The sequence below is a fragment of the Microtus ochrogaster genome, chromosome 10, assembly GCF_000317375.1.
Source record: "Microtus ochrogaster isolate Prairie Vole_2 chromosome 10, MicOch1.0, whole genome shotgun sequence".
Lineage (NCBI taxonomy): Eukaryota > Metazoa > Chordata > Mammalia > Rodentia > Cricetidae > Microtus > Microtus ochrogaster.
Genome location: NC_022016.1, coordinates 47170932 through 47195699, shown reverse-complemented (window position 1 = coordinate 47195699; position 24768 = coordinate 47170932). Strand labels below are relative to the sequence as shown.

At 54.5% G+C, this 24768-nt stretch overlaps 1 protein-coding gene across 11 annotated transcripts in view; it reads left to right on the top strand.

The window, feature by feature from the left end:
- Window positions 1-24768, top strand: part of Rap1gap (RAP1 GTPase activating protein) — a 62214-nt gene continuing 37446 nt past the window's right edge. For 8 of the 11 annotated variants that reach the window (XR_003377388.1, XR_003377387.1, XR_003377386.1 and 5 more), the window contains exon 1: window positions 17428-17452. Coding sequence is in view for 1 of the 11 variants with exons in the window: in XM_026781818.1 (XP_026637619.1) it covers window positions 15558-15601 (44 nt within the window). In the remaining 10 variants the exon portion in view is untranslated. Of the gene's footprint in view, window positions 118-15522; window positions 15602-17427; window positions 17453-24768 lie in introns of those variants that run through there. The other 3 variants (XM_026781824.1, XM_026781818.1, XM_026781820.1) reach the window with 3 other exon arrangements.

Sequence of the window (24768 nt, the reverse complement as noted above, 5' to 3'; positions counted from 1 at the left end):
CCCCGAACTGCGGCGGCGGTGGTGGCGGCGGCGGTGGCGAGCGCGTCCCGGCAGAGCTGCAGCAGCAGCTGAGGGCACCGGAGTGCCAAGCCCAGGACGCCCCGGCCGAGGCCCCCGGTGAGTGCCGACTCGGTGTAGGAGATCCGGGCGGGGAGGGGCGCGGCCAGGCTAGATGGCGGCGTGGCTGGGCGGGCGAGGGGGGGACCCCAGCGGGCACCAGCCATGACGCGGACAGACTCGGGTTCCACCCTTAGGTTTCCTGAGTCCTAGGCTCCGTCACCCTTGTCACCCTCCGGAGGGAACTGGGGAGAGGCCAGTCCGGTATCCCCAAGGGGAGGTACTCTGTTCCTCTGACCAGGGAAGTGGGGGTCCTCTGACCATCGCCCTGGGCCTTGATGTCCTTGCATCTCCAGATATATAATTCATCCGTGCTCGTCCGTACCCAGCACCGAGCGGGGCACTGGCGTCACGAAGTCCTTGTTGCCACCCCTGGCTCGGTAGGCTCTGAGGGTTGGTGGTTGAATTCACTGGCAGTCACCTCTGTGCCCTGCAGGCCCTTTGGGAGCCCTGTGATGTGACAGCTTCCTGAAGAAATCTTGGGTCCTCCCCTCTGTGTATGTGTGTCTGTCAGACTGACCCCTTTATCCATCCCTCTCCAATGCTTGACCTTGTGGGTGGCTGTCACAGCATAGGCCTGAGGTGGGGTTAGGAAGCACATCCCACCCCTTCCTCACATGGTATTATTGGCATTTGTGTCTGTCCTTCAGCCCCTTCCCTGCCAAAGTCAGAAGGCCAGACACCTATTGGCCTGCAGGAGAGATGGGGAGAGAATCCTGCCAGGTATGAAGCAGGAGCAAGGCCAAGAGGAAGTGGGGGTGAGATTGTACCTTTTCCTGTCCAAGGGAGCTAACTGCTTGTGTGCAACCCCACCAATCCAGGGCCGCCTAGAGATGGTTCGGGGGAGAAGTTGCTCAGAATAGCGCTGATGGGTGTCTAGGTGAGCTCAGAACCCCTAGGGCAGCAGGAACAGGTTGTGTTCAGACCCCTGCCCCATGGGGTTCCCCTTTGGCACCTCAGCCTGACTCCAGAGCCCCCTGGCAATGGAAAGACCTGGGCAGTGAGTGGGTATGCCTCTCACCTTGCACAGGATTCCTGGGTGATGATTAACCTGTGGTGTGGGCACCTGCCCTGTGCACCTTCTCTGGCTCCAGCAGCCTTGCACGGCAGGATGAGGTCTCCATGGCACAGGTGGGGAAACAGGCCTGGCCAGGCTGAGCAGACTGTGTGTGGCCCTGAGTTACCTGGTGCTAGGGCTGCAATCAGATTTTTTTTTTTTAAATCTTTTTGAGATAAGGGTCTCACTATGTAACCCTGGATGGCCTGGAACTTGATATGGTAGACTAGGTTGGTCTTGAACAGAGATCTGTCTGATTCTGCCTCCTGGTGTGCACCAACACACCTGGCTACAGTCAGAATTCTTCTGGTGGAGATCCGGCCAAGTGGAGGGCTCACTATGGGCTGTGGCCCTTTGCTGCCTGTGGGGGGGGGGAGGTGCCTCTGGATGGAACTGGGTGAGATGGTGAGGTCTAAAATCTGTACTGGCAGTGATGCCCCTTCCCATGGCTATGATGTTCCCCACCAGGCTTCAGCCAGCTCATTACTTCATTTAGAAAAGCCCCCCTTCTCCTAAGATATTGGCCTAGCATGGTCTCAGGAGCCTCTTGCTGCTCTAGACATTACCCATTACAGGTCACACAGGGTCCTTTCTCTGGCCTGTTGGGGTGCAGCAAGCCTCCTCTTTGCCTTGAAATTCTCTTCTTGGACACAGCAGGGTCTGCACAGGTAGGGAGTAAAGGAGGCCTGAGAGCCTTGCCTTCTGCTCCTGTCCCTACCCCGCTGTTGTGTTTCAGAACGCAGAGACCCTTCAAGGACTCCTGAGGCCGGTCAGTCTTCCATGACCCCTGTCTGTCTTCAAGGCCTTTGTTCCACTGTCAGACTACTGAGTAGCCACGTCTGCTGGGCAAACAACCCCACGCCTTGCACAGCCAGACCCAAACACAAACACAGCTTGGCTCACAGATACCCAGAGACCCAGACTCAGGAACACACAGACACCCTCTACCCTGGGTGACCCCACCCACAAGAGACACACCACCCCAACAGATGCCACCTCCGTGATTAAGGGGAGGCTCCTTGAAGCCTTCATCTCGGGGGCTTTTCTACCTCAGTGGCCTCCCATGTGCTGCCAGGGCGCACGAACCTGCAGAGACAAACACATGGAGGCCCCGTGCCCTTAAAAGTGAACCTGGCAGTCATGCTCAGGCGCCCACATGGATACACGCTTGCACACGTGCCTGGCATCAGCTTCCTGTGCGTGGGATGTAACTGCCTTGTCACCCTTGGAGGGTGGCAGTGGCCCCTCTGAACATCCCGCTCCCCAACCAACCCTTACCTTAGTCCCCCTTTGTGCTCCCTCTGAACCCAGCTAGGGATGGAAGGACAGCCTTTGAAACTGCGCCATGTTTGCCCTCCCCCCCCATCACCTGCCCCTGTTCCCACCCTGCACTTACCCAAAGGACTGTTTGAGAGTCTCTCCCCTTACCTGGCCTTGAGGGTGCCAATCTGATCCTCGGGTCTCTCCTGAGACCACACAGGACCCAGCGCAGGCTTGGAACAGCCACAGCCCCTGCTTCCCTTTCTTCTGCTGCCTTATCAGGTCAAGTTCTGTTTTCTGCTTTGAGCAGCCCGCCACCCCGGAGGAGGGCTAGGGGGCCAGCTGGTGTGAATGCAGGAGATCCTTGGATACCTCTGCTCCCCCTTTTTCCAAGGCAGAGCAAAATGCTAGGCTGAGCCCTGGCACCCTGGCCGAGCTTCTTAGAGGTTGGCATTGCTGGGAAGCTACTACTGAAAGGTGTTTGTGTAGGCCGCGGGGAGGCCTCCTGGGCAGGCCGATGGTGGGTTAGGGGCGATGATGGGCTGTGGGTTCCATCACGATCATTTGGGCCCCAGCCCCAGACCTCTGAGAGTGCTGATCCTTGGCCCAAGCTTTGGCCCTTCCTTTAGCTTGGGGTGCAGCCAGGCAAATCATTTCCCCTCTCTGAACCCAACTCAGGTTCTGGGAAGCAGCTTGGTCCAGCTGGGTAGTGAGTTGGGTCAGAGGTGTGAAGAGGCAGGCCCCTTGCCAAGGAGCAAGGCTCAGCTGGGCAGTGTGATCATGAGAGAACCCAGGCTGGGGACTTTCTATGGGCCAGAAGCTCTAGGTCTAGCCTAGGCTACCATGGACTTCGGATTTCAGAGGCAGCCATCCTGGGGTCAGGCCAAGGCAGAGGGGGCCCCCGAGGGCAGGAGCCACAGTTGTAGTGTCCCTCTGCAGCGCGGATGTTCTTAGCCTTCATGACAGGCTCTATTTTTAGGGCTGAAGACTGACGTTTGACAAGCAGGTGATTCAGAAAAGAGGCAAGGAGAGGAATCCATCCGAAAGGTGCTTATTGGGAGGCACCCCAAAATCAGAGAGGATCTCACTGGGAGGCCTGGGGACAGAGGGGAGCTGGGAGCGGCAGTCACTGTGGGTTGTGTTACTGTGCTTGTTGCCTGCAAAGAGATGAGGTTCAGAGTGCCCCGACTGCTCTACCAGCGTGAGGTCATGCTCCTGTCGGGGTGAGCAGACCCGAATCTGTGTTTCTGACTCTCTGGACAAGTTCCATGGTTTGGGGGCATTTCCCTCCGTCTTCCTGAGGCTCTGTTTCTTTATCTGTAAAGCAGGGACTGTGTATTGTTTTGTTTTTTTAAGTATTAAAAAGATTAACATAGGTGGTCGTGTACAGCTTTAATACCAGCGCTTGGGAAATCAAGATAGGCAGATCTCTGGGAGTTTGAAGCCAGCAAGTAACAAGTTCAAGGCCAGCCAGAACTGTGCAGACAGACCATGTCCAAAAACAATACCCCAATAAAATAAATAAAGACGCTGGATAGGAGTCTTCAAGAATCCAAATCCAATCCGAGCTGGCTCCATAGTGAACCCACTGGAAGGGCAAAGTCAGGAGGAACTTGAGTTCAAGACCGACCTGGGCTATATATGGAGATTAAATCTAAAACAACGGAATAATGAAAAATGCTGGACCTGGTGGCCCAGGCCTGGAATCCCAGCTATCTGGAGCCTGGGTGCATGGGAGGAGTGAAAATTCAAGACCTGTCTGGAGTAGAGGGCGAGTTAAAGGGCAGCCTGGGCAGCTTAGAGAAACCCTGTCTCCAGATAAAAAGTTGGGCTGTGGTTCAGGGGTAGAGGGCTTGCCTAGCCCGTGCAGGGCCAGGCTCGAGGCTGGTGAGGGTCGTCCGCAAGCAAAGAATTCAAGTCAGAGCTCTGCTGTGTGGCTTTGGACAAGTCATCTTCCGTTTGAAACTCAGAGTTCTCCCCAACACAGGAGTGTTGAGCTCCTGTCTGGTCTGTTTTCCTCTTGCAGGTGTAGTGAGGATGTCGGCACAATCCCTGGGAACCGCTTTGGATAAATAGGGCCGGGCTCAGAGGCAAACACTCAAATGTACAGAGGAGCAAACCCCAGGAAAGCCTGGAGAAAAATCTTTTTTAACACACTTCGCAGTGTTTCCTCTCCTGCCTTCTCCTCACTTTCCTTTTTTTAATATTTATTTATTATGTATACAATATTCTGCCTGTCTGTGTGTATGCCTGCAGGCGAGAAGAGGGTCCCATTCCAGATGGTTGTGAGCAACCATGTGGTTGCTGGGAATTGAACTCAGGACCTTTGGAAGAGCAGGCAATGCTCTTAACCACTGAGCCATCTCTCCAGCCCCTCACTTTCCTTTTTAAAAAGACATTTGTTTATTAGCTTATTTACGTGTGCATGCGTGTAGGCATGACAGCACACATGTGGACATCAGAGGACACCTTGCAGGAGTCCGTTCCCTCCCCCCACCACGTGGGTCCCAGCAATCAAACTCAGGTTGTCAGACTTGGCAGCAAGCACCTTTACCCACTGAGCCATCTTGCCAGCCTTTCCTTTCCTTTCCTTTCCTTTCCTTTCCTTTCCTTTCCTTTCTTTTCCTTTCCTTTCCTTTCCTTTCCTTTCCTTTCCTTTCCTTTCCTTTCTTGTTTTTGTGATAAGTTCTCACTATGTAGCCCACACTGGCCTTGAACTCATGGCAATCCTCCTCTCTCAGCCTTCCAAGTGCAAGGGATTCAGGCATGCATCACTATATCCAGCTCAAACTTTCCGTCAGTGTTTGGGGTAGTGGGATTTTTTTTTCTCCCGTGACAACACGTTTTCAAGGCGATTGGCACTCGGGCAATATTTCCTCCTGAGGGGTCAGGGCCTGGCACATGGTAGGTGTTAAGTACATGGTAACCTTGGCGTCAAGAGAATTCCGAGTTGCACGGTGAGAGGGTCGAAGGCAAGGCTGATGGTGTGACCAGCGAGGCCAAGGTTGGGGACTTTGGATGGGGTGACAAAATGAGCTGCTTTATTAACGGCTTGTCTGCCAGCCTGAGGCCTTTGCATTGCCCCAAAGTCACTAAGGAGTCTGCTGGGCATTCAGCATATAGGCCCTGGATACATGGCCAGACTCAGTAACCATGGAAGAGGAAACAGCCTGATGCAGGCACTGTCCTCTGGCACCTGTGCTGGGTGAGTACCGCCCAGCGCCTTCCTCCCTGGACCCTCATCTTCCTCGAGTGCAGACAAAAGCACCACACTGTCTTTATCTCTGGAGCAGGTGAAGGGGGTTCAAGACAGCAGCTCTGCCAAGAACAGCGTAGCTGAGAGTGCACAGAAGGCTGGCACCTTGTCCCCCTGCCTCTGCCTTGTTAGCGGGGGCGGGGGCGGGGGCAATGAAGTAGGTTCTGAGTCTGCTGTTAAGTCTGTGGCCTGGGAGAAGCCTGTGATGGCCACAGAGCTCCAGGAGCTAATGATGACTGCGCTGTTTGAGCCCCAGGGGTATTCCTCGCTTAGGGAGTCAAGGTGCTTCTGTAACTGCCTGTTCCTCAGGCGCCCTTGGGAATTTGGAGCTGGAGCTGTTGGCAAGGTGAACAAGAGACAGCAGGTGCATGCAGATCAGACACCCAAGCCACCTCCTCAAGTCCACCAGGGCCACGGACTTGCGAGGAAAAAGTGAGGCTGGACTGTGGGGTTCAGCCCTTTACCCCCGAGATCTGACTTGAATCTCTAAGGGACCAATTCCCCTGCCCAAGGTCCCCTCCTTAATTCAGGACTCCAGGGGCAGGTGGAGGTCCTTAGTGGAGGGTGACCTTAGTGTCCCCTGACTGACCGCTTAGGACCAGAGCTTGATAGGGAGCCTCTGATTTCTTCATTCTCCAAGAGGGCCAAATCCTGACCTCAGGGTGTGCTAGGATGAGGTTTCCTGACACCCTTTCTCTGACCTTGGAAATCAACAGAGAGGCCGCCTGTCCTCTGGTCAGCTGCTGCAGGCCCTTGTGCCAGTCCTGGTGGCAGGCTAAGGACGTCGCAGGGCTACATTTAGGTGTGAGCGGACTGTGGCGTTGCCTGTTCACACCTACCTCCCGCCTTGTGGTCTGTCTCTCTGAACTCTAATTACCGGGAACAAAGCTTGGCCCTTAGGGCCGAGACCACACCCATCCCTGCCACCAGGCTTACAACTGGAAAGGTGTAGGTAGTTGTCCCTAAAGATAGAGAAGCCTGGGACTTGCTCCCCATTGCCCCAAATGTATACAGTCCTTCCCAGCAGAATGGGAAACACATGGCAGCCTTTGGGATTCTAGGAGGATCTGCTGAATGTGGGCGGAGCAGCAGAACCCTGGAGGGGCATTAATTGAGCAGTTACTGTTCACTGTATGAGTTCCATGCCAATGCTTTCCATGGACCCATCCCATTGACTCCTCAGCAACTGTTATTATCAGCTCTAAGGGGCTCGGGGGTGTTAAGCAGCCTCCAGAGGTCACTCGGTGGACTGAGATTTTAATTAGGGCTGTATAATAACCACTGTGGTGTACAGAGGAAGATAGGAGGGACAGGGTGCTGATGAAGGGGGAGGACTATCCTCCAGCAGCTCTAGGAAGTTTGCTCAGGCCATGGGAATGAGGCTACCACCAGGACAGGGGCTCTCCCTATCAGTTCTGTCCCTCAGCCTGCCAGTGCCAACATGGAGAACGTGGATGTCTCATGACAGGGAGGAAGGAGGGCCTCGCTGGCCCCCCAAGGACCTTTCCTGATTCTTGCCCTGTCGCCATGTGGGCCCCTCAGAGCCAACCCTGTGCTAGTAGAAGTGGTATCGCAGAGCCACTACTATCACGGTGCCTCAAGTAGAAAGGGATGGACCCAGAAACAGGATCATGTACATACCCACCAAGGCCCATCTCCCTGAACCTTAGTTTCATCATGAGATGGAGTAGCAGCTGCCACACGAGTCATGGTGCCCCCCAGGGTTCAGGGAGGCCACCCAGATGTGACTCAGTCCTACGAAGACCATCATCTGTGAAATGAGGGGTCTAGACCCCATCATGGGCTTCCCTGCAGTTCTTAGGCTTAGGACGGTTTGGGTTCCAGACTAGAGGCTCCTGCAGACGAAGGGGCCAGGATAGCCAGAGAGCACCCCTCACTCTCGGCCCCATTCCAGTCTGGGGTGCTGGGCCCCAGGGTTAGTCTGTGGGAGGTGGGACTAGGGGCTTCAGAGCTAGGTCTTGCAGGTTGAGAGGAGGGTCTCAGAGTCTGAACTACACCTCTGCCCCTGCCCAAGAGGTGTCTTTGCCCACCATGCCCAGGGGCCTGGACTACCTTGGCAAGCAGAGTGAGAAGGGCCCTTGGAAAGCCCTTTTTGTAGACAGAGAAAGGGGCCCAAAGGGGGTTGGAACCTTTCCCGAGTTACTCTGTGAGCTAGTGTGGAGGTTGGCTCAGGGTCTGGGTCTCCAGGACAGGTCATAGCCATACCAGGACTGTCATTAATCGTGTTAAACACCTATCTCAATTTTGCTTACTTGGCCTTTTGTTTTTGAAGGGTCTCACTGTGTTGTCTAGAGTGGTCTGGTCTTACACTCATGGCAATTCTCCTGCCTCAGTCTCTCAAGTTCTGAGGTTACATGCACTAGCCACATGTTTCTGTTTTGGTGGTTGGCCTAGAATTTATAATCCTCCTGCCTCAGCTCCCCAAGGCTGGGATTACAGACATACATACCATGCCCGACTGTGTGTCCTTATTTATTGGTTCCTCCTGGGTTAGGGCTGAGAACTTTTGAGTTCTAAAGGCAACCCTGTGAGATAAGTACAGTTGCTGCCCTTGCCATCACCTGTTAAAGATCCCAGGCTTTGAAAATTTATGAAAAGATCCAAAGTCACAAGTCAGGAATAGTGGAGCAGGAGGATTCGAACACAGGCCTGACTCATTCCAAGTTCAAGCTGGTACTAGACCGTGTGTGTCATGATAGGGATAAAACTGACTTTCTTCCTGTCTTTCACTGGCCTAGGACACCATTAACACATCCCTTGAACACCTAGCAAGTGCTTAGTGTGACCAGGCTGAGAGCCAGGGACTGGGCAGTGAGGTGCAAGATCCAGACATCCGTCCACTCTGCCTCATTTGTGATGGCTGCCTCTCTCCTGTCCCCAGCCAGCCACAGATTGGCTTTTGCACCCTCTTGAGTGCCCATGGTGTACCGACCTCCTCTTGCGAGAAATGGGGCAGGACCCGGCGGGTGCACCTGCTACCATGGGTATAAATAACCACCCTGTTATTTCGTGAGCACCCGGCAGCGCCTCTGCTACCGCTCAGCATCCGACTCCAGTCATGGGAGTTGGGCCCCTGCTCTGAGCGGCTCTTGTTTCTATGTCCCTACCCACACAGTGAACCCTGCCCTGCCCTGTGTCCAGGCTTTGCGCCCAGGCTCTGTGGCTCTGCTTATAGAACTCTGTCTGGACTGGAAGGTGTGGTATCTACCAAGCAGCTTGTATCTGTTAAGCACCTACTGTGTGTCTTGCAAGGTTAAAGCCTGGACAAATGGAGAGACTGAGTTCCTCGGGAAGGGTGTGGAGCTCCAGCCTGTGAAAACCAGAGCAGACTAGTGAGTGACCGTCTCAGGACATTTCCACCCCCACTCTTGGGCAGGCCCTTCAGCCCCCAGGAGCCTGGGTTTCCTAACCTGTGGAATGGGCACAGCCATCCGACCTAACTTACAGGATGGTGGGCTAAGTGCTTGGCACAAAGCCTTGGTAGTGGGTAGCTACTGCTTTTCTGGGCATGAATGGTTGGGACTGGGTTCTTGAGGAGCACCTGGGGAGCTGCTGCCAGCCTCAGTTTTCCGATCACTTACAGCAGATGAGCAGTTCTTGTATTATATAGATCCTGGGGCTGTTGTGAGGATTACAGAGGCCCCAGGGTGCGTAGGTGCAACTCAGCAATCCTCTCAGAGGAACGAAAGGCAGAAGGAACACGGTAGGCGGCAAAGCAGGTGCCACCATTGTGGCATGCAGGTGTGCCATTGTGGCCTGGAGAGGCACAGCCTAGAGGGAAGGGCGAGGACAGACTGTGGGGCCGCCTCCGCAGTAGGGGAGGAGGGAGAAGGTGTGTCACAGCGGGGTCTGGGACACTTTCTCTGAGGGCACAGTGTCTCTCTCCACTCTGCCAGAGAGTTGCTGGGGGCTGGGGCTGGGGCGCTGTCCCTGGTCCTGGAGTGCTGCCTGCTCTAGCATGCAATTTCATCGATAGCCAGATGAGGGCGCCAGGGACCGCCTCTGACTCCCGCGCCACATTCAGAGACTATTCAGATAAAGTGCAGCCTTAGTTTCCAGACTTAACTCGCCTAGATAATAAGCCTACCTGCTCAGCTCATTTCAGAAGCCACTGACATGTCACCATAAGGGAACCAAACGGTGCTCCACTTGTCTGGGTGAATGCCCTGGCATGACCACACTCCAAGAGTCACAGAAGTAACCAAACCCTTGGTATTTATGACAGAGACACTTTTCCATTTAACAGTGGAAAATCTTACTGCTGCACCTGACCTTCAGCTCTGGCTGGCTCCAGTAATTGAACCTCAGAAAATTTCATTATGGATTAAAGTCACGTCAAAAAGATACTCATGGGGTTGGAGCTGTGGAAGACCAATTGCCTGGCTTATTCAAGGTCATGGGTTCTATCCAGTCCCCGCACCGCAAAGGGGAAAAATAAAAGCACAGATCAATACTGGCATATGAAGCACTTAGGGGCTAGGCTGACTTACCAGACTGTACCCACCTGCAAGGCAGACCGTGCGTGCGCGCACGTGTGTATGTGTGTGTATGCGTGCACGCAGGAGTCTGCCTTGGCTGGGACTCTCCCTGAATAGCTCTTTGGGCTGCCACTCTCTGAATTGCTGTGGTGACTATCGGTAATTGCTAAATTAAAAACCACCTTCCTGTATTTCCCTAATGCTTCTCAGGGGCGGAGATGTCCTCATTGAGAACCACAGCCAAAGTAGGAGCTTCGTGGTTCTGCCGAAGCTCACGAGGTCCTAGACTGGCCAGCTGTGTAGAAGGGAATGACAGATGAGCCAGCGGAGTCCAGAATAGGAAGGGGCTTGTCCTGGGGAATAGCAAGTGAGCTCCTGACCCAGGGAATAGGGCTCAGTCAGCCTGCTGCTCTGGTAGGTGCTGTGGGCACCTGCCTGAGTTTTAACCAGCTACCCTGAAAGGGAAGGGGCAGGGAAGGCCACACATACACTTAGCAGAGACAGTAAAACAGGGAGGCTAAAGGGGTCCCTGCTGTACCACAGTACAGTGGCTTTTCCTTCCCTCTGTGCTCTCCTCGAGGAAACCAGGCTTGGTTGCAAACATCTCTGACTCACAAAAGGCCATTCTCTTTATCTCACGTTTCCCCAGCAGTTTGCTGGGTACCATGCAAGATGCATGTGTGTGCGTGTCTTACGCACACTGTATAATAAATGTAAGACAATCATAGTTAGAAGATTGTGCGTCTTGTGGGCGTGCAAACCTAGCTACAGTCAGTAGGTGAGCACACTGAGATTTGTGACTCAGGCGAGGAAACTTCATCTGACCATTGCACGTGTGTGTGCGTGTGAGCTGACATGCGCATGTCATGGGGGCTGACTTTCACTGGAGCAGATCTACATGTATTGTCTAGGCGCAAGTTAGACATCTGTCTGTGTGCTTTTTTGTATAAGTTCAAGTGCCCATGAATCTGGGAAGCCTTGTGTACAGATGTGTACTCGGGTCCTCCAGGGAGTGTGTTATGTCAGTGCTCAGCACCAGAACCAGGACAGCAGAGGCATCACCCATAGCTGCTGGGGGAGGGTGTGAGCTGAGCCACACCTCTTCCTTTCCCAGGGGATACCCCAACCCTGACACTAGAATTTAGATCACAGATCCTGGGACTGGATGGATGTAACCGGGCTAGAAGGATAAGGGTGCTTCCATGGCTGGTGAAATTCTTTCTGGACGAGTGTATTTTGCTACTGTTGGGCTTTTAGCCTGGTGAGAAAGAGATTGATTAACACATGAGCAAACCTGAGTCCTGGGAGGAACCAGATTCTAGCCAAGCCACTCAGGAGCTGCCAAGACCAGGGCAGGGAGCCCAGGCCTGCCATGTCTCCTGCCCAGGAGGCCCGAGCATATTCCTGCAGGGCAGGGAGCCCAGGCCCGCCATGTCTCCTGCCCAGGAGGCCCCGAGCATATTCCTGAATGGGAATAACTTGAGAGGGAAGGAAGTGGTTGGGGACCCTGGCAAGAACTCATGAGTAGCCTGGGGTGCCCAGCTTGGGATCTTCCCAGGGCTTGCCCATCACTCCACTCTCTCCTCCCGTTCCCTGCTGAGCTCCATTCCCTGCTGATGGCTGGCTAAGAAGTGCTGCAGGCAGGTGGGCAGGACTCTCAGAGTTCAGCCTGGGGTGAGCTTGGGGAAGGAGCTGTTCTCCACCCCCGCACCTTCCCTTCTTCATCACGTTTGACGTGTGTTCCATTAACTTGGGTACAGATTCAGGAGGCCTAGAAGAGGAGGTTTCTTCCCAGAAGGAGGCTAACCCCAGAGGACACCCCAGCTCCGTTTTCCTACTGAGACAGGATTTCTCGTGGCTGAGGATGGCCTTTTCCTGATGCCTCTGCATCCACCTCTCTAGCACTGAGATTAGAGGTGTGAGCCACCACACTTGGTTCTAGTATTTGTTTGTTTATTGAGACAGGATCTCACTATGCAGTGTTGGCTGGTCTGCAATTGGCTCTGTAGGCCAGGTTGGCCTAGAACTCACAGAGATTCACCGGCCTCTGCCTCTTGAGTCCTGGGATTAAAGGCGTGTGCACTGCGTGTGGGCCTGATGCCTGGTTTCATTTAGTGCAGGAGAGTGAACCCAGGGTTTCATGAATGCTAGGGCGAGCACTCTGCCAACTGAGCACCACCCCAGCCTGTAGCTTCCTTTTCTAGTCCCCAAGGAACGGGGACTCCTACAGGTGCAGCCATCATTCCCCAGTGCCAGCCTGCAAGCACCACCCCCTGCTGCGGTAGTCTGTGGTGGTCGGTATGGGTCTCTTGTCGTGCTGTCTCTCTATGTGTCTGTCTTGGAATCTGTCCTGTGTACTGTATACTCAAACACAGATTTGCCTCATTCTTCAACACTATTTTTAAACTTTTTGTTTGTTTGTTTGTTTGTTTGTTTAGAGATAGGGTTTCACTATTGAGCTATTAACTATTGAGTCTGTCCTAGAACTAGCTCTTGTAGACCAGGCTGGCCTCGAACTCACGGAGATCTGCCTGCTTCTGCCTCCCGGGTGCTGGGATTAAAGGCGTGCGCCACCACCGTCCAGTTAAACTTTTTATTTTATGTGTATGAGTATTTTGCCTGCATGTATGCAGGAATGTATGCACGTATGTATGTATGTGTAACATAGGCAGCCTGGTACCTGAGGCCAGAGGAGGGCTTTGTATCCCCTGGAACTGGAGTTGCAGATGGTTGTGAGCCATGTGAACCATGTGGATGCTGGGAACAGAATCAAGGTCCTAAGTAGCCAGTGCTTTAACCACTGAGCAGTTTCTCCAGCAGCACCCAGACCCACCCACCTCCTTTTTGAGACACAGGGAAGCGTGCACTGCCATGTCTGGGTCTATTTTATCTATCTATCTATCTATCTATCTATCTATCTATCTATCTATCTAGCTATCTAGCTATCTAGCTATCATCTATCTATCTATACATCAATCTATCGAGACTGGGTCTCATTATGTAGTGCTGGCTGTCTTTGAACTGTCTGTGTAGACCAGGCTGTCCTTGAACTCACTGAGATCCACCTCCCTCTCCCTCGCAAGTGTGAGTGCTGGGATTACAGGCAAAGGCCACCACATCTAGCCCATTCTTTCTCATAGTTGTGTGGCCCTGCGTCTCCACCTGGGTGGCCAGTGAGTTAGTTTGCTATTACTAGTCTTTGCTATCCTTGTAGAACGAGGCAAACCCATCTGATTCAGCCTCCTCCAAGTCGTGCTGCAGTGAAGGTTTTATTTACCACACACACTGTGCCAGGCAGGGTCCCCAGTGCTTTATGACTGGCAGTTTAATTAATGTGCAGTCAAACCTTTTGAATAATTAGCACCTTCATTACCAGCCCCACTTTGCGGATTGAAAAACTGAGGCACAGAAAGGTTAAGCACCTTGCCCTAGGTCACACAGCTGACAGACAAGAAAGCTCAGTTGGAACCCTAGGAGACCCCACAGGATGCAGGCCTCCCCACCCCTTGCCCTTGGCCATTCATCTACAGTACCCACGCTGCAGCATAACGAGTGAATTCTTGCGGACTAAGAGGGTACATTTAATGGCTGCCGGCCTGAGGGGCCAGGGGCTGTCCAAGGAGTGCCCTCCGCATCTGTGGCTGAGAGAAAATGACCTCACTGACCATCCCACCCCCATCTCTTGCTAACTGGGCAGCTGCAGTTGGGCAGAGCTCAGAGATAGATCCCACACTGGGCTCTTTGTCCTTGGTGGGAACCCTTCAGCCCCCACGGCCCATCTTAAGGGCCTTCTGTCCCAGCATCAGGGGGACTTCTCTGGGGCCAGGCCCAGCTGGGAAACTTGGCATGTTGGCAGCTCCTTGGCCACCCTGCCAACTGGGCATTCAGAACCTACTCAGAAACTGGCCCTTTCATTCAGCCTACAGAGGCTAGAGTCCAGGCTGCAGGGGTAAATGCAAGGACCGGAGTTCTGTGCAAGCCAAGGGCTGGGCAGCCCCCAACACACAACTGCCCAGGCTGGATTCAGGTTCCCCTTGCCCCATCCAGCTCCTCCCTGAAAACCCCTGCTTCTCCACAGAAGGTGATGGAGGCGGGGGGGGGGGTGAGGGGGAGATTTGTTCTCTTCTCATTGGATGACTCTTGCACTCCCAGACTCAGCCCTCCCCACCATCCAGCCCTACCTGACCGCCTCCTACAGAGCACGCTCTTCACACTGCCCTGCAGAGGGGGTCCCTCTTCAGCGGAGTCTGCAGCTGGGGTCCAGCACAGTCTCCTCTACCCCCAACCCCACTCTGAGCACCCTGCCAAGAGGGCCAGGAGGGAGCCCGACCCTCCTCCAAAGCTGAAAACCAAGAACTCTGTGATCGCAAAGCAGCCCTGAACCCTTCAGGCTGCTCCTCAGGGCCCCTCAGCTCATCTGAGCTCAGAGCAAAGGGGCAGCGTGGGGTGGGGGGTGCGGGGTGGAGCTGGGCTGAGGCAGCTGGCTCAGTAACTGCTGTGAGCCCAGCCCAGCCCAGCCCTGCCCAGCCCTGTCTGGGTGAAGCAAACTGGAGTCTAGACCCTTGCCAGTCATAACTGTCATTTCCCAAGAGATGAAGGAGCCAGCCTCGCCCAAGCTCAGTTACAAAAGCACTTCTGAGGATCCTTGCCACCTGGCCTTGTCCCTTTGATGGGCCCTTAGCCCTCTTCTCTATAGCTGCGGTCCCTAAACTTCCCCCAAGCAGGGGCTCCTGGAGCCTCCGTAGACAGGGGTGAAGGAGCATTGCAGGGGTGAGACAGTCAGCTGGTATCCCGAGGAGTGTCAGGGCAGTGCCCTAGGCTGGCTGGGTGTAGAGGAGAGAGCATCTGTGTCTTCTGAGGGGCTGTATGAGGGGACTTTAGGATCCAGCCCTGTTTGTCTCCAAAGGTCAATGCCTGAGGGGTCCTTGGCTAGACGGATTTCCAGACCTCCCCTCTCTGCTGAGGGATCATTCTGAAATTCCTGCCGGAGCTTCAGCTAGGACAACAGGAGGGTTCCTCACTCTCTAACCTGCAGAAAGGGCCACAGGGCATCAGCCCCGAGGCTTATGGGCTGTGCACCATCTGTCTCCGCATTAACTCAGCTTCTCATCGCCCTGGAGGCCAAGCTGACCCAACCCTGCCAGTGGGACACCCTCCGCGTCTCTAGGGGAGGACTGGAGGTGGCTGTGTAGATGGGGCCGTGTGGGGGTGGTGCTCTCGGAAAGCCCCGCAGCCTGGAGCGAACAAGCGGTCCTTTCTGCGCTGGGGCCTCAGCTGGCGAGCGGCCGGGGCGCACACAGTCCGGTCTGGGGCCGCGTTGCCAAGGTGACCCCGCGCTCGGCAGGCTGCGGGCAGTGGCCAGGACACCATGAGCAGCCGGAAGCGCAGCTTCACCTTCGGCGCCTACGGAGGGTAGGTGTGAGTGCTAAGCCAAATGCTGTGCGGGTCTTGCTTGGGTGCAGTGGCCCCCGTGGTGGGTAGGGGTGCGGAGGCTGAGGTGAACTTCCATCCAAGTCATGAGTGGGATGAATGAGCTCCCGCGTGCTCTGTTGTGTATTCACATGCACGTGTGGGGGTGAGAGTAAGTGCAGATTGCAGTATGAGTGTGTGGAAGATGCCTGGACGTGTGGTGTGTGTGTGTGTGTGTGTGTGTGTGTGTGTGTGTGTGTGTGTATGTGTTCCAACTGGATGGATGTATTGCTAGCTCTACGTGGTGGGGTAGACAGTCTCAGAAGGCCCTACAGGGACCTCCACTTTGTCTCTGTCGTCTCTCTACTGAGGCTTTGAAAGTTGGTCCCTAGGAGCCATCAGAAGCCCCTGCCCCAACTCTGACCATCTCACCTTGTGGAAGCCAAACACCCTATATGCTTCCCTCTTGCCCTGGAGGCTAGGGCTGGGGGCAGGGTAGTAGATGGTCCATTTTAGGGTGACTCACCTCATTGACCCTAAGCACCCGCCTGAGGGATGCTAAGGGATGGGATTGTTGCCAGTAGCAGAGAGTTGGTAAGCCAGAGGGTGCTAGTTACACAGACTGAGCCCAGTGGTCTTTCCCAGGCCAGCCAAGGGACTGTGTACCCTTTGCCAGCCTGGACTCATCGCTGTCGGAGGGACTCGGTTCAGGTTTGGTATGATGCTTTGGGGTACAGTCAAAGCCCCATGAGCTAGCTGTGTGCAGGCGAGGTCCTGACCGAGGTGCTCTCTTCCTGGCTTCTTGGCCTCTGAGGGACCTCCTGCAGAGGGACAGGGTGGGCAGACAGACAAGCACCAAAGCTAGGAGCCTGGGCTGGGTGGGGTTTCCTGGTCATGACGTCCAGCGGCAGCCCAGAAGGTGAGGACAAGTTCCGCTCTGTGACCCTGGGTGAGCCTTGGCTTCCTCAGTCTCTCTCCCAAGCAGGGTCTACTTTGCTTCCTAGCTCAGCACCCCAACCTCAGCCACAGCAACCTAGCCTTCCGTCCCTTCTGCTCCCTGCTCACCTCAGGCAGAAGGCAAGAGGTATTTGTTTTCCCAGCAGCTGCCCGGTCCTGTGGAACCCCACTAGGAAGGGTGGAGCCCTGTGCTTCCACACCCTAAGGTGCCCTCTCGAAGACAGTGGGGTGAGAAGCTGGAGAAGGCCCTGTCCACCCACCCTCCTTCAGGCAGGGCTTACAGGGAATACAGTTTGGGGAGAACCCATGTGCTCAGGCAAGGACATGTGTTGGGGTGAGGGGAGGATTGTCCAGGTGCCCAGGGGATTCCTGGGTGAATATAAGCTAGGACAAGGCGGGGGGACTTGGAGGGGGCATGGGGTTCTGCCATAAGTCATAGACACCTAGCACACCCCCCGGCCTGTCCACACTCCTGTACCCCACTCTAGCGCACACACCCTCGTCCACACTCCTGTACCCTGCTCTGACCCTAAACTGAAGTCACACTGTCCTACACTGCTTGACTCAGAACTACTTCTGACTCCTCCCTTGCCAACACTTATATTCCCTGCTTCCCTGGTTCCCAGACCCCAATCCTGCTTCTGGTCTCTACTTGCAAACTCAGCCCTCCTCCCTAGGTGTCTAAACGGACCTTAATTAAGGCCTGGTCACCCAGGAGATTTTGAGGACGTCAGGTACCTTTAGCAGCAGTACCTCATCAGGCCACCAGGGGGCAGGATGGACTGGAAAGGCTCTGGTGTGCCCTGCAGGGTCACCATGGATGTCCGTCCCCTCATGGGCTGCCCGCTTGCTGTGTTTCAGGGTGGACAGATCCTTCTCCCCTCATCAGAGTGTATGGTGAGTACCGGGGACTCTCAAGGGCATCTGGCTGCCTTGGCTGCTCCCTGGGGGCACCCCCAATCCATTCCTACCCTCTATAATCAGACCCATCGGTCCCTCTAGGAAGGGCGTGGGAGATCTTTCCTGCCAGAACCGATATATTCTCTTCCCACAGTTCTTTGTGAAGGTCAGCCTCAGAGCCATGCTGGCTGGGTGATCACCGGTGCTTTACCACCTCTCCAAACCTCGGTTTTCTCATCTGGGAAACAGGGGTAGAGATGCCTATTTAGTAGTGTGAGGTTGGGGAAGTCAGGCGTGCAAACCTGGGCTGGTCTATGAGAGGGCTTCCTTCATATCTCTCCTTGCTTTCCTGTTCTCCAGTCCTTGCCCCGCTGTGGCTCCCAGCTGGGCAGGTGGTGGCTTGCCTTCTCACTGACCTCCAAACTCTAGACCCATTCATACCCAACCCCAGAGCTGTCTCCTGTGTCTGAGGCCTCTTTCTCTCTGGAGGAGGTGGCATCTGCAGCTTCCCCAACACCAAGAGGTGCCAGGCGGTGGGCGGAAGCACAGCGTCACCTCGGGATTCTCACAGCCCCGGGCACCTGATGCCCCACAGGCGGGTGCCTCCTGGCTTCCCTGGCACCGATGTCACATGGCCCTGCCAGCTGTTCCGGTAGTTTCCTCACCTCCAGAGGGAGGCCCCCCCAGTGGCTCCAGCCCCCGTTCTAGGTTCCTGCCCCTGCTGGGAGCTTTCTGGGGTCCACATGCCCCATGGTGATCCAGTTGCTATGAGGTTTCTAAGCAGCCCTCATGGGCCCAGGACCCTGGGAAGCAGGCAGGAGGCACACGGTGTCCATGCTGAGCTCCAGGGCGCCTTTCTCACTTCCTTTCTTGCTAGCTGTGCAGTTGGGGCCAGTGGCTCTCCCTCTCTGAGCTCTACTCCTGATGCCACGCTGAGCCAGGTTGGTGTGTTATGCCCAGAGCAGGGGTAGCGTAGGGAGATGAACAGAGGTGAGGCGGACGGTTCCCTTGCTAGGCTTCGATCACCAGTAACTGCCATTTTTCAAGTACCCGTTGTGAGTGTTAGGTGCTTAGTGAGTCATCCTGACCACACCTCTGTCTGGGGACTATTCTGTCTAGTTATGTATGGATGAGACAGAGAGAGGGCAAATGACTTGCCCAAGGTCATACAGAGTTGGGATTTGAACTTTGCCCTGATGCAGAACCCTGATGGGAACCTGATGGGAGCCAGCAGCTGCCTCCAGGCATATCTGTCTGTCTCTAGCTCTGAGCAGAAATCTCCAGACCTCAGAGAGATTCTAATGGGGACAGGGACATAACAAGGCTGTCACAGACGAGTGTTCTGAACCAAGAGTTAGAGACAGGGTCCCGTGACTGAGAGTAACTGACCTGCTGTCTTGTCTGGCTTTCACCCTCTCTGACAGGTAAAGATCTTGAAACTTCAGGATGCACCAGTTACCCAGAATTCCTTGCCCTGTCCCATCATTGCTTGAGCCGCTGTCCAAGGTGCTAAGTCTGGGCGTGCCCCCTTGTCCCCCCACCACCACCACCACCAACCCTGCCCTAGTCTAGTGAGTGGCAGCCTTCTCCACAAGTCATGATGGCTTGCCTTTGCCTTCCCCTCTGGCCGTTATTTCTCACAGGGCCTGGTCAACAGGGACACCTGATTAGAGTCACCGTGAGGTTTTGCTCACGTCTCCCCTGCCATCCCCACATGCTTCCTCCAGCCACCTTCCTCAGCTGCCGGGCGGCGGGGGAGGGAGCTCGTTTCTGATCCCACGTCACGCCTTCCTCTCCCTAGAACGCCCCCCCTGTTTATCTCAGACACATCACTGATTGTTCCCCGGTTAGCAGAAAGAGCATAGACTGGGAAGGCTGACAGGTGTGGGTGGCATCCGCCTCTGCCATGTTCTAGACGGGGACCTTGGGCAGGTCAGTCCCCTCTCGGAGCACCGCTTTATGCGCAACACGTGTGTGCCGAGTTGGAAGTTTCTACAAGGCAACTTCTGTGGCGCTGAGTGCGTCCTCGTGAGTCTCCAGTGTGAGGCCGGCTCCGTGCTCTGCCAAGCAGGGTGTGCTGAAATTTCTCAAGGGCTTGACTTCACATGCCCATGTGAGTCCCAGATCAGTAGGGCTCTGTCCCCTGCAGGGCTGCCGCACCCAGCCAAGGGCCTGGGTGGATATCGTGGAATGGAGCTCTGGTTCTGCTTCTGCAGCCCTAAAGACCCAGCTACCTGGTATAGAGGCTGGGCATTCGAGGTGGGTCCAGGCAAGGACAGGAGGGGGTATGAGGGCAACTGGTTGACCTGCTCACAGCAGGGACTTCTGGGAAGACCTGTGAGGAAAGCAGTTGCTTTGCTCTTAGTACTAGGAGCCTTGGAGGCAGAGTAGAGCCCAGCAGACAGGGCGGTGATCATTCTGAAAGCCTCAGTCAGTCATGACGTCAGGCCTGAGAGCAGACCCCATTTCACAGGCTACAATTTAGCCAGAGGATGGTAAATGATGTAGTTGGTTGGGGTTGGATTTGAATCTGACTCCCTCTTTTGCTGGAGAGGGGATCTTGGGTGGGCATGGAAGCTACGGAGATGGGGGTCTCGCTGTGGGAAGGATGGAGAGAGGCAAGAAGCCCCCAAATACCCCCCAATGGGAGTCAGTGCTGAGTGTCCCATAGGGAGGGGTCGCCTGCCACAAAGATGTGTCCCCTCGACAGTGTGCCCAGGTCCTGTGCTGGGGGTTTCACTTAGAGTTTTTTATTCCAGAGTACACTTCCATTCCCATTTTACAGATGAGGAGATAGACTCGGAGTGTAAGGGACCGACCCAGGGCAGGAAGTCGGGGACACTTCCAACAGTCTTCCAGCTGCAGCAGCTGAGAGATGGGCTGAGGTGGCAGCCCCTGTCCTCAGGTGGCTTCTCTCAGCCATCAGACAGTCAGGAGGCACACGGTGTCCATGGTGAGCTCTCGGGGCCTGGTACTGCTGCAGGAGGCCGTAGCTGGCCTCATTAGAGGTTCTGAAATGCCAAGCAGGTACAGCCCGCTGGGCCAGCTCATCTATTATGCATCTGGTGGGCAGGCCCCCGGTGGGCAGCTGGCAGAGCCTAGGCTGGGAGCCAGCAGCTGCCTCCTGAGCCCACACCTGCTCCCAGCTCTGGGCAGGGATCTTCTGGGGCAAACACGGCCAAAGGCAGTGCTATCTCTTCTAGCTCAGCTAGAGTGAGGAATCCCACTGGGCTCAGGGGCAAGAACGCATCCAGCAGCCACTTCTGAGAGGGACCTAAGTTCCTAGACCTGGATGGACAGGGGTGGCTGATGTAGTCTGAGGTGTGCACGCATGCTCCTAGTGACCCGGAACCAAAGGAGTGGAGCTGTGATCATTTACCCTGTATTCACTTGGCCTCAAGCAACTATTGTGTACCTGCTGTGTGTGGACAGGTTCCCAAGAACTGAGAGTCAACAGCCACCATTGAACACCTACTATGTGCAAGGAATTTGCCACAACCACTAAGCACCTACTGTGTGCTGACAGGGTTCCTTATGAACCCTGAGACAGGCTAGCCTTTCTCCTGAGACATCTCTGCTTGACCAAGACTGGCTGTACTTCTCTGGGCCTTGGTATCCTCATTTGAGAAATGAGTAGGGAAGAGGATCGTAAGTGGATGAAAACTGGTCTCTGAGCCTTGCACTGAAGGCTCAAGCAGGCTTATGGGTGAATGAGGAATCTAGCAGCTTGGGGTTGTACCACTGCCCTCCACACAGGTAAATGACCTGCTTCATCCCAGTGACCCCACGAGCCATGGAGGAAGCTGAGGCAGGGAAGAAAAGTCCTGAAAGGTTTTTTAGAAGATCCAGCATCTAGACTCTTGAGGAAGGGTGGAGCTGGCTATGAGAGGAGCTGGGGTATCCAGAGAACAGCAGGTGCAAAGGTCCTGGGGCGGGAATGAGCTCACTGTGCCCTGTGAGCAGCGAGGAACCAGGTGGCTGCTGGGCTGAGGGAGCATAAGGTCAGAGGCGGGTCCGAGGTTCGGAGAGGCTCGCATCAAGTGGATTCTACAAGGTGGGAGTTTAGGTACAGCAGCCATTAGCCTGGGGAAGCAGAGTCTTAGGTGCCTGGCTTCATGGGGTCATAGAGAGTGCCCGCCTCCTGGAGTCTTTGGAGGTGGAAGAGGCTAGGAAACACCTCTCGTGGCCTTCCACTTGGCCAGGAACCGCATCATTCGCTTGTAACCCCTTAGAGTGTTAGAAGCTTTTGGGGGCCTTGTGAGAAAAGCCCTTCCCTACTTTGAGTGACTTCATGGGCCTCTTGAGCCCCTTATGCCTCAGTTATCACCCCCTTTTTAATTTCTATTACATTTATTTATTTATTTATGGGGGGTTGTGCGAAGTGCCACAGCAGGCTGTGGAAGTCAAGGACAGCTTTTAGGGACCAGTTTTCTCCTCTCACCCACTGCATGGGTCTTGAGACGGAACTCCGGTTTTCACGCTTGGCTGCTGAGCCACCACACTGGCCCTCCTGTCCCACCTTTTCGCACATTCCCAGTGGCTCTGCCCTTGAAGTGGCCCCCTTGCATTGTGAAACAACTTAGTGTGTGTTCTGGGGATTCCCCCCACACACACCCGCAATGCACACACACAGCCCTTCAGTGAGAGACGGGAGCTCTCTGAGGCTCCTCCTCCTTGACAGTGTTGCCTGTTCGTATCCCAGCTCCCTTCATCCTCTGCTCAATTACTGCTGCCTTAGTGCTGCAGCCACCTTTCTTGACCCTTCCCACACTCTATATAAAGGGACAACCCCTGGACGGGGTCTTGGAGAGATGCCCTCAGCCAGGATGCTTCTCTATAGCTTCAGGAGACAAGGTCAGGTCCTTTCCAGGTGGGTTTGGGTCCTGGCTTGTTGCAGTTTTGCAGTACAGCCTAGGGAAGTGATTGGCATGAATCCTGTGCACAGCACCCACCATGAAGCTGGGCTTCTTGTCCAAGGTTCCTGCTTGTTCTTGCTTGGCTCTTCATCTTGCTGATGCTCAGACTTACCCCTCTGTCAGAAAAGATCAGAACTTGGCAGTTAGGCAGTGCCAGGTTCAGACGCCCACTCTGGCTTCCCCTCGCTCACTGTGTGGTCTTCCTCTACCTACTTGGCCTCTCTGGGCCTCCTATTTCCATGCCATGTCCATGTTGCTGCTTAGAAGTGTGGGTCTTCAGGAATGTTTCCTGCCTCGTGAAAGAAAAGACTCATTAATCCACAGAGACTAAGTGTCATGTGCCTGAGCTGCTGGGGTGAGTGGATGGTTTAGGGGTGCTCTCTTGGTATCTTGGGGCACAGCGTCTTTATGCAAGATTATTGTCTAAAGTAGTCCAATTCACGCATTAATGTAGGAAACTCTCTGAGGGCCAAAGCGTGTGCAAACCAGGGAACAGATTGGCTTGCAGTGGAGACAGCAAAGAGGCCATGGCTCTTGAAGTTTCTCAGTCCTGAGAAGAAAAGGATGAAGCCATACTAAAAGTGCAGACCATCATGGGATGTGAAAGCAAGGTGGCAGGAGCTCGAAGTAAATGGTCACCTCCCATCCACAATCAGGAAGCAGAGCCATGAATGCCTGCTGTCCGCTTGCTTTCTCTACTTATTACACAATCCGGGATACCAACCAGGGAATTGCCACCTTCAGTCAGCGGCTCTTCACACCCAATCAAAACAAGCCCCACAGACATGCGCAGTGATGCTCAAGTCTCTCAAGTTGACTATTAACACCAACCATCTCACTATAGTGGCCCAACATAGAGATGGGCTGTGTGGCTTTGTGCATGTGTGAGACGGAGGGGTGGGGAGATGGGGATTGGGTTTAGTGGGGAGTGAATACTGTGCAAGAGAACGTTCTAGCAGATCATTGGCAAGGAAGAGCAGATGGCATGTGTTGGACACAGAGCCTGGGCCACGTCTGAGCACTGAGGACACCAGGACTTATCCTGAACTCCTCTTAGAAGTTGCATCATCTGGAGCTTTGGAGCCCAGTATCCTGATGGTGATTAGTGGGGGCTGAGCCCCAAACTCTGGGTTGAGGCTGTCTGGATTTGGCAAGCAAGGGACTCTCTCTGGGCCTCAGTTTTCCCACTTGTTAGGTCTTTAACCCATAATGAGTGGGAGAGGGAAAGAGTTTAGCAAAGAAACAGACCAAGACCCAGGGAAGAAGCAGGCTCGCGTCAAGACACCACACACGAGTCCAGACCCCAGGCAGACCCCTGAATCAGAGTAACTAGAGAAGGGGGAGGTTGTTTGGGACCCTGGCATGGCTAGAAAGACTTCCACAAGGCAGTTTGCCCCAAGGACCCACTTAGGAACTGGCACAGAACTGCCCCTGACCGTGATGGCTACTGCAGTTACTCCACTGTCCATGAATACACAGTGGGCTGGTCTGCTTGTTGTCATGGAGACCTCTGCCTGCAGTTCCTTCCCCAGTTCCCCATGTGAAGGAACGCACTGCCTACTGCTGTCCCGGCACTGGCCCACTCAGGCTGGCGCCTCAGCTGGAGACCCTGCTGAGTTCTTCACCTGAGTCCTGCTTGCTTCTTTCATACCGTGGCTGTAGGAGATTCGCTGCTTCAGGGCCAGTAAGGCGGGGAGGACATGCCGGAGGGAAGCCTCCTTGGTGGCCCTGGTAAAGTGAATATATCGCTTCTCAGAGGTTTTTTTTAAATCTCTATAAAACAAAGGTCATCCTCAATTCATTCCTGGATTCTGAGACCCCAGCAGGCCTAGCTTGTTGGACCTGGTCTGGCTATTTGCTGTGTGCATTTGGGCTAGACGCTTGCCTTGTCTGAATCTGTTTATATCCATAATAAAGACATAAATGGGGATTTAGACATCACAGAGCTGAAACACAATAAAAGCTCAGAGAGTGAAACTGGGGTTCAACCTGAAGAACCAAAAAGCAAAGCAGCCAGCCACTGGCTCTTACCTCTACCTCAGCTCGAAATGGCCGTCCTGCCTCCAAGAATCTCAGAATGAGATTGAGCCTGAGAGCTGTCTCCTCCTGTTTTATAATCCTTTCTAGGCCTGGGAGTAAAGACATGCACCACTGGGATTAAAGGCATGCAACACCCGGTTTCTATGGCAACTAATGTGACTACTGGGATTAAAAGTGTGTGTTACCTCTGCCTTGTCTATAAGGCTGACCCGTGGGGCTGTTTTACTGTCTGATCTTCAGGCAAGCTTTCTTTATTAAAATACAAGTGAAATGCCTCTATACAGAGCGGTCCTTCAAGGCTTCCTTCCTTCTTTCCTTCCTTTCTTTCTCTTTCTCTCTCTCTCTTCTCTCTCTCTC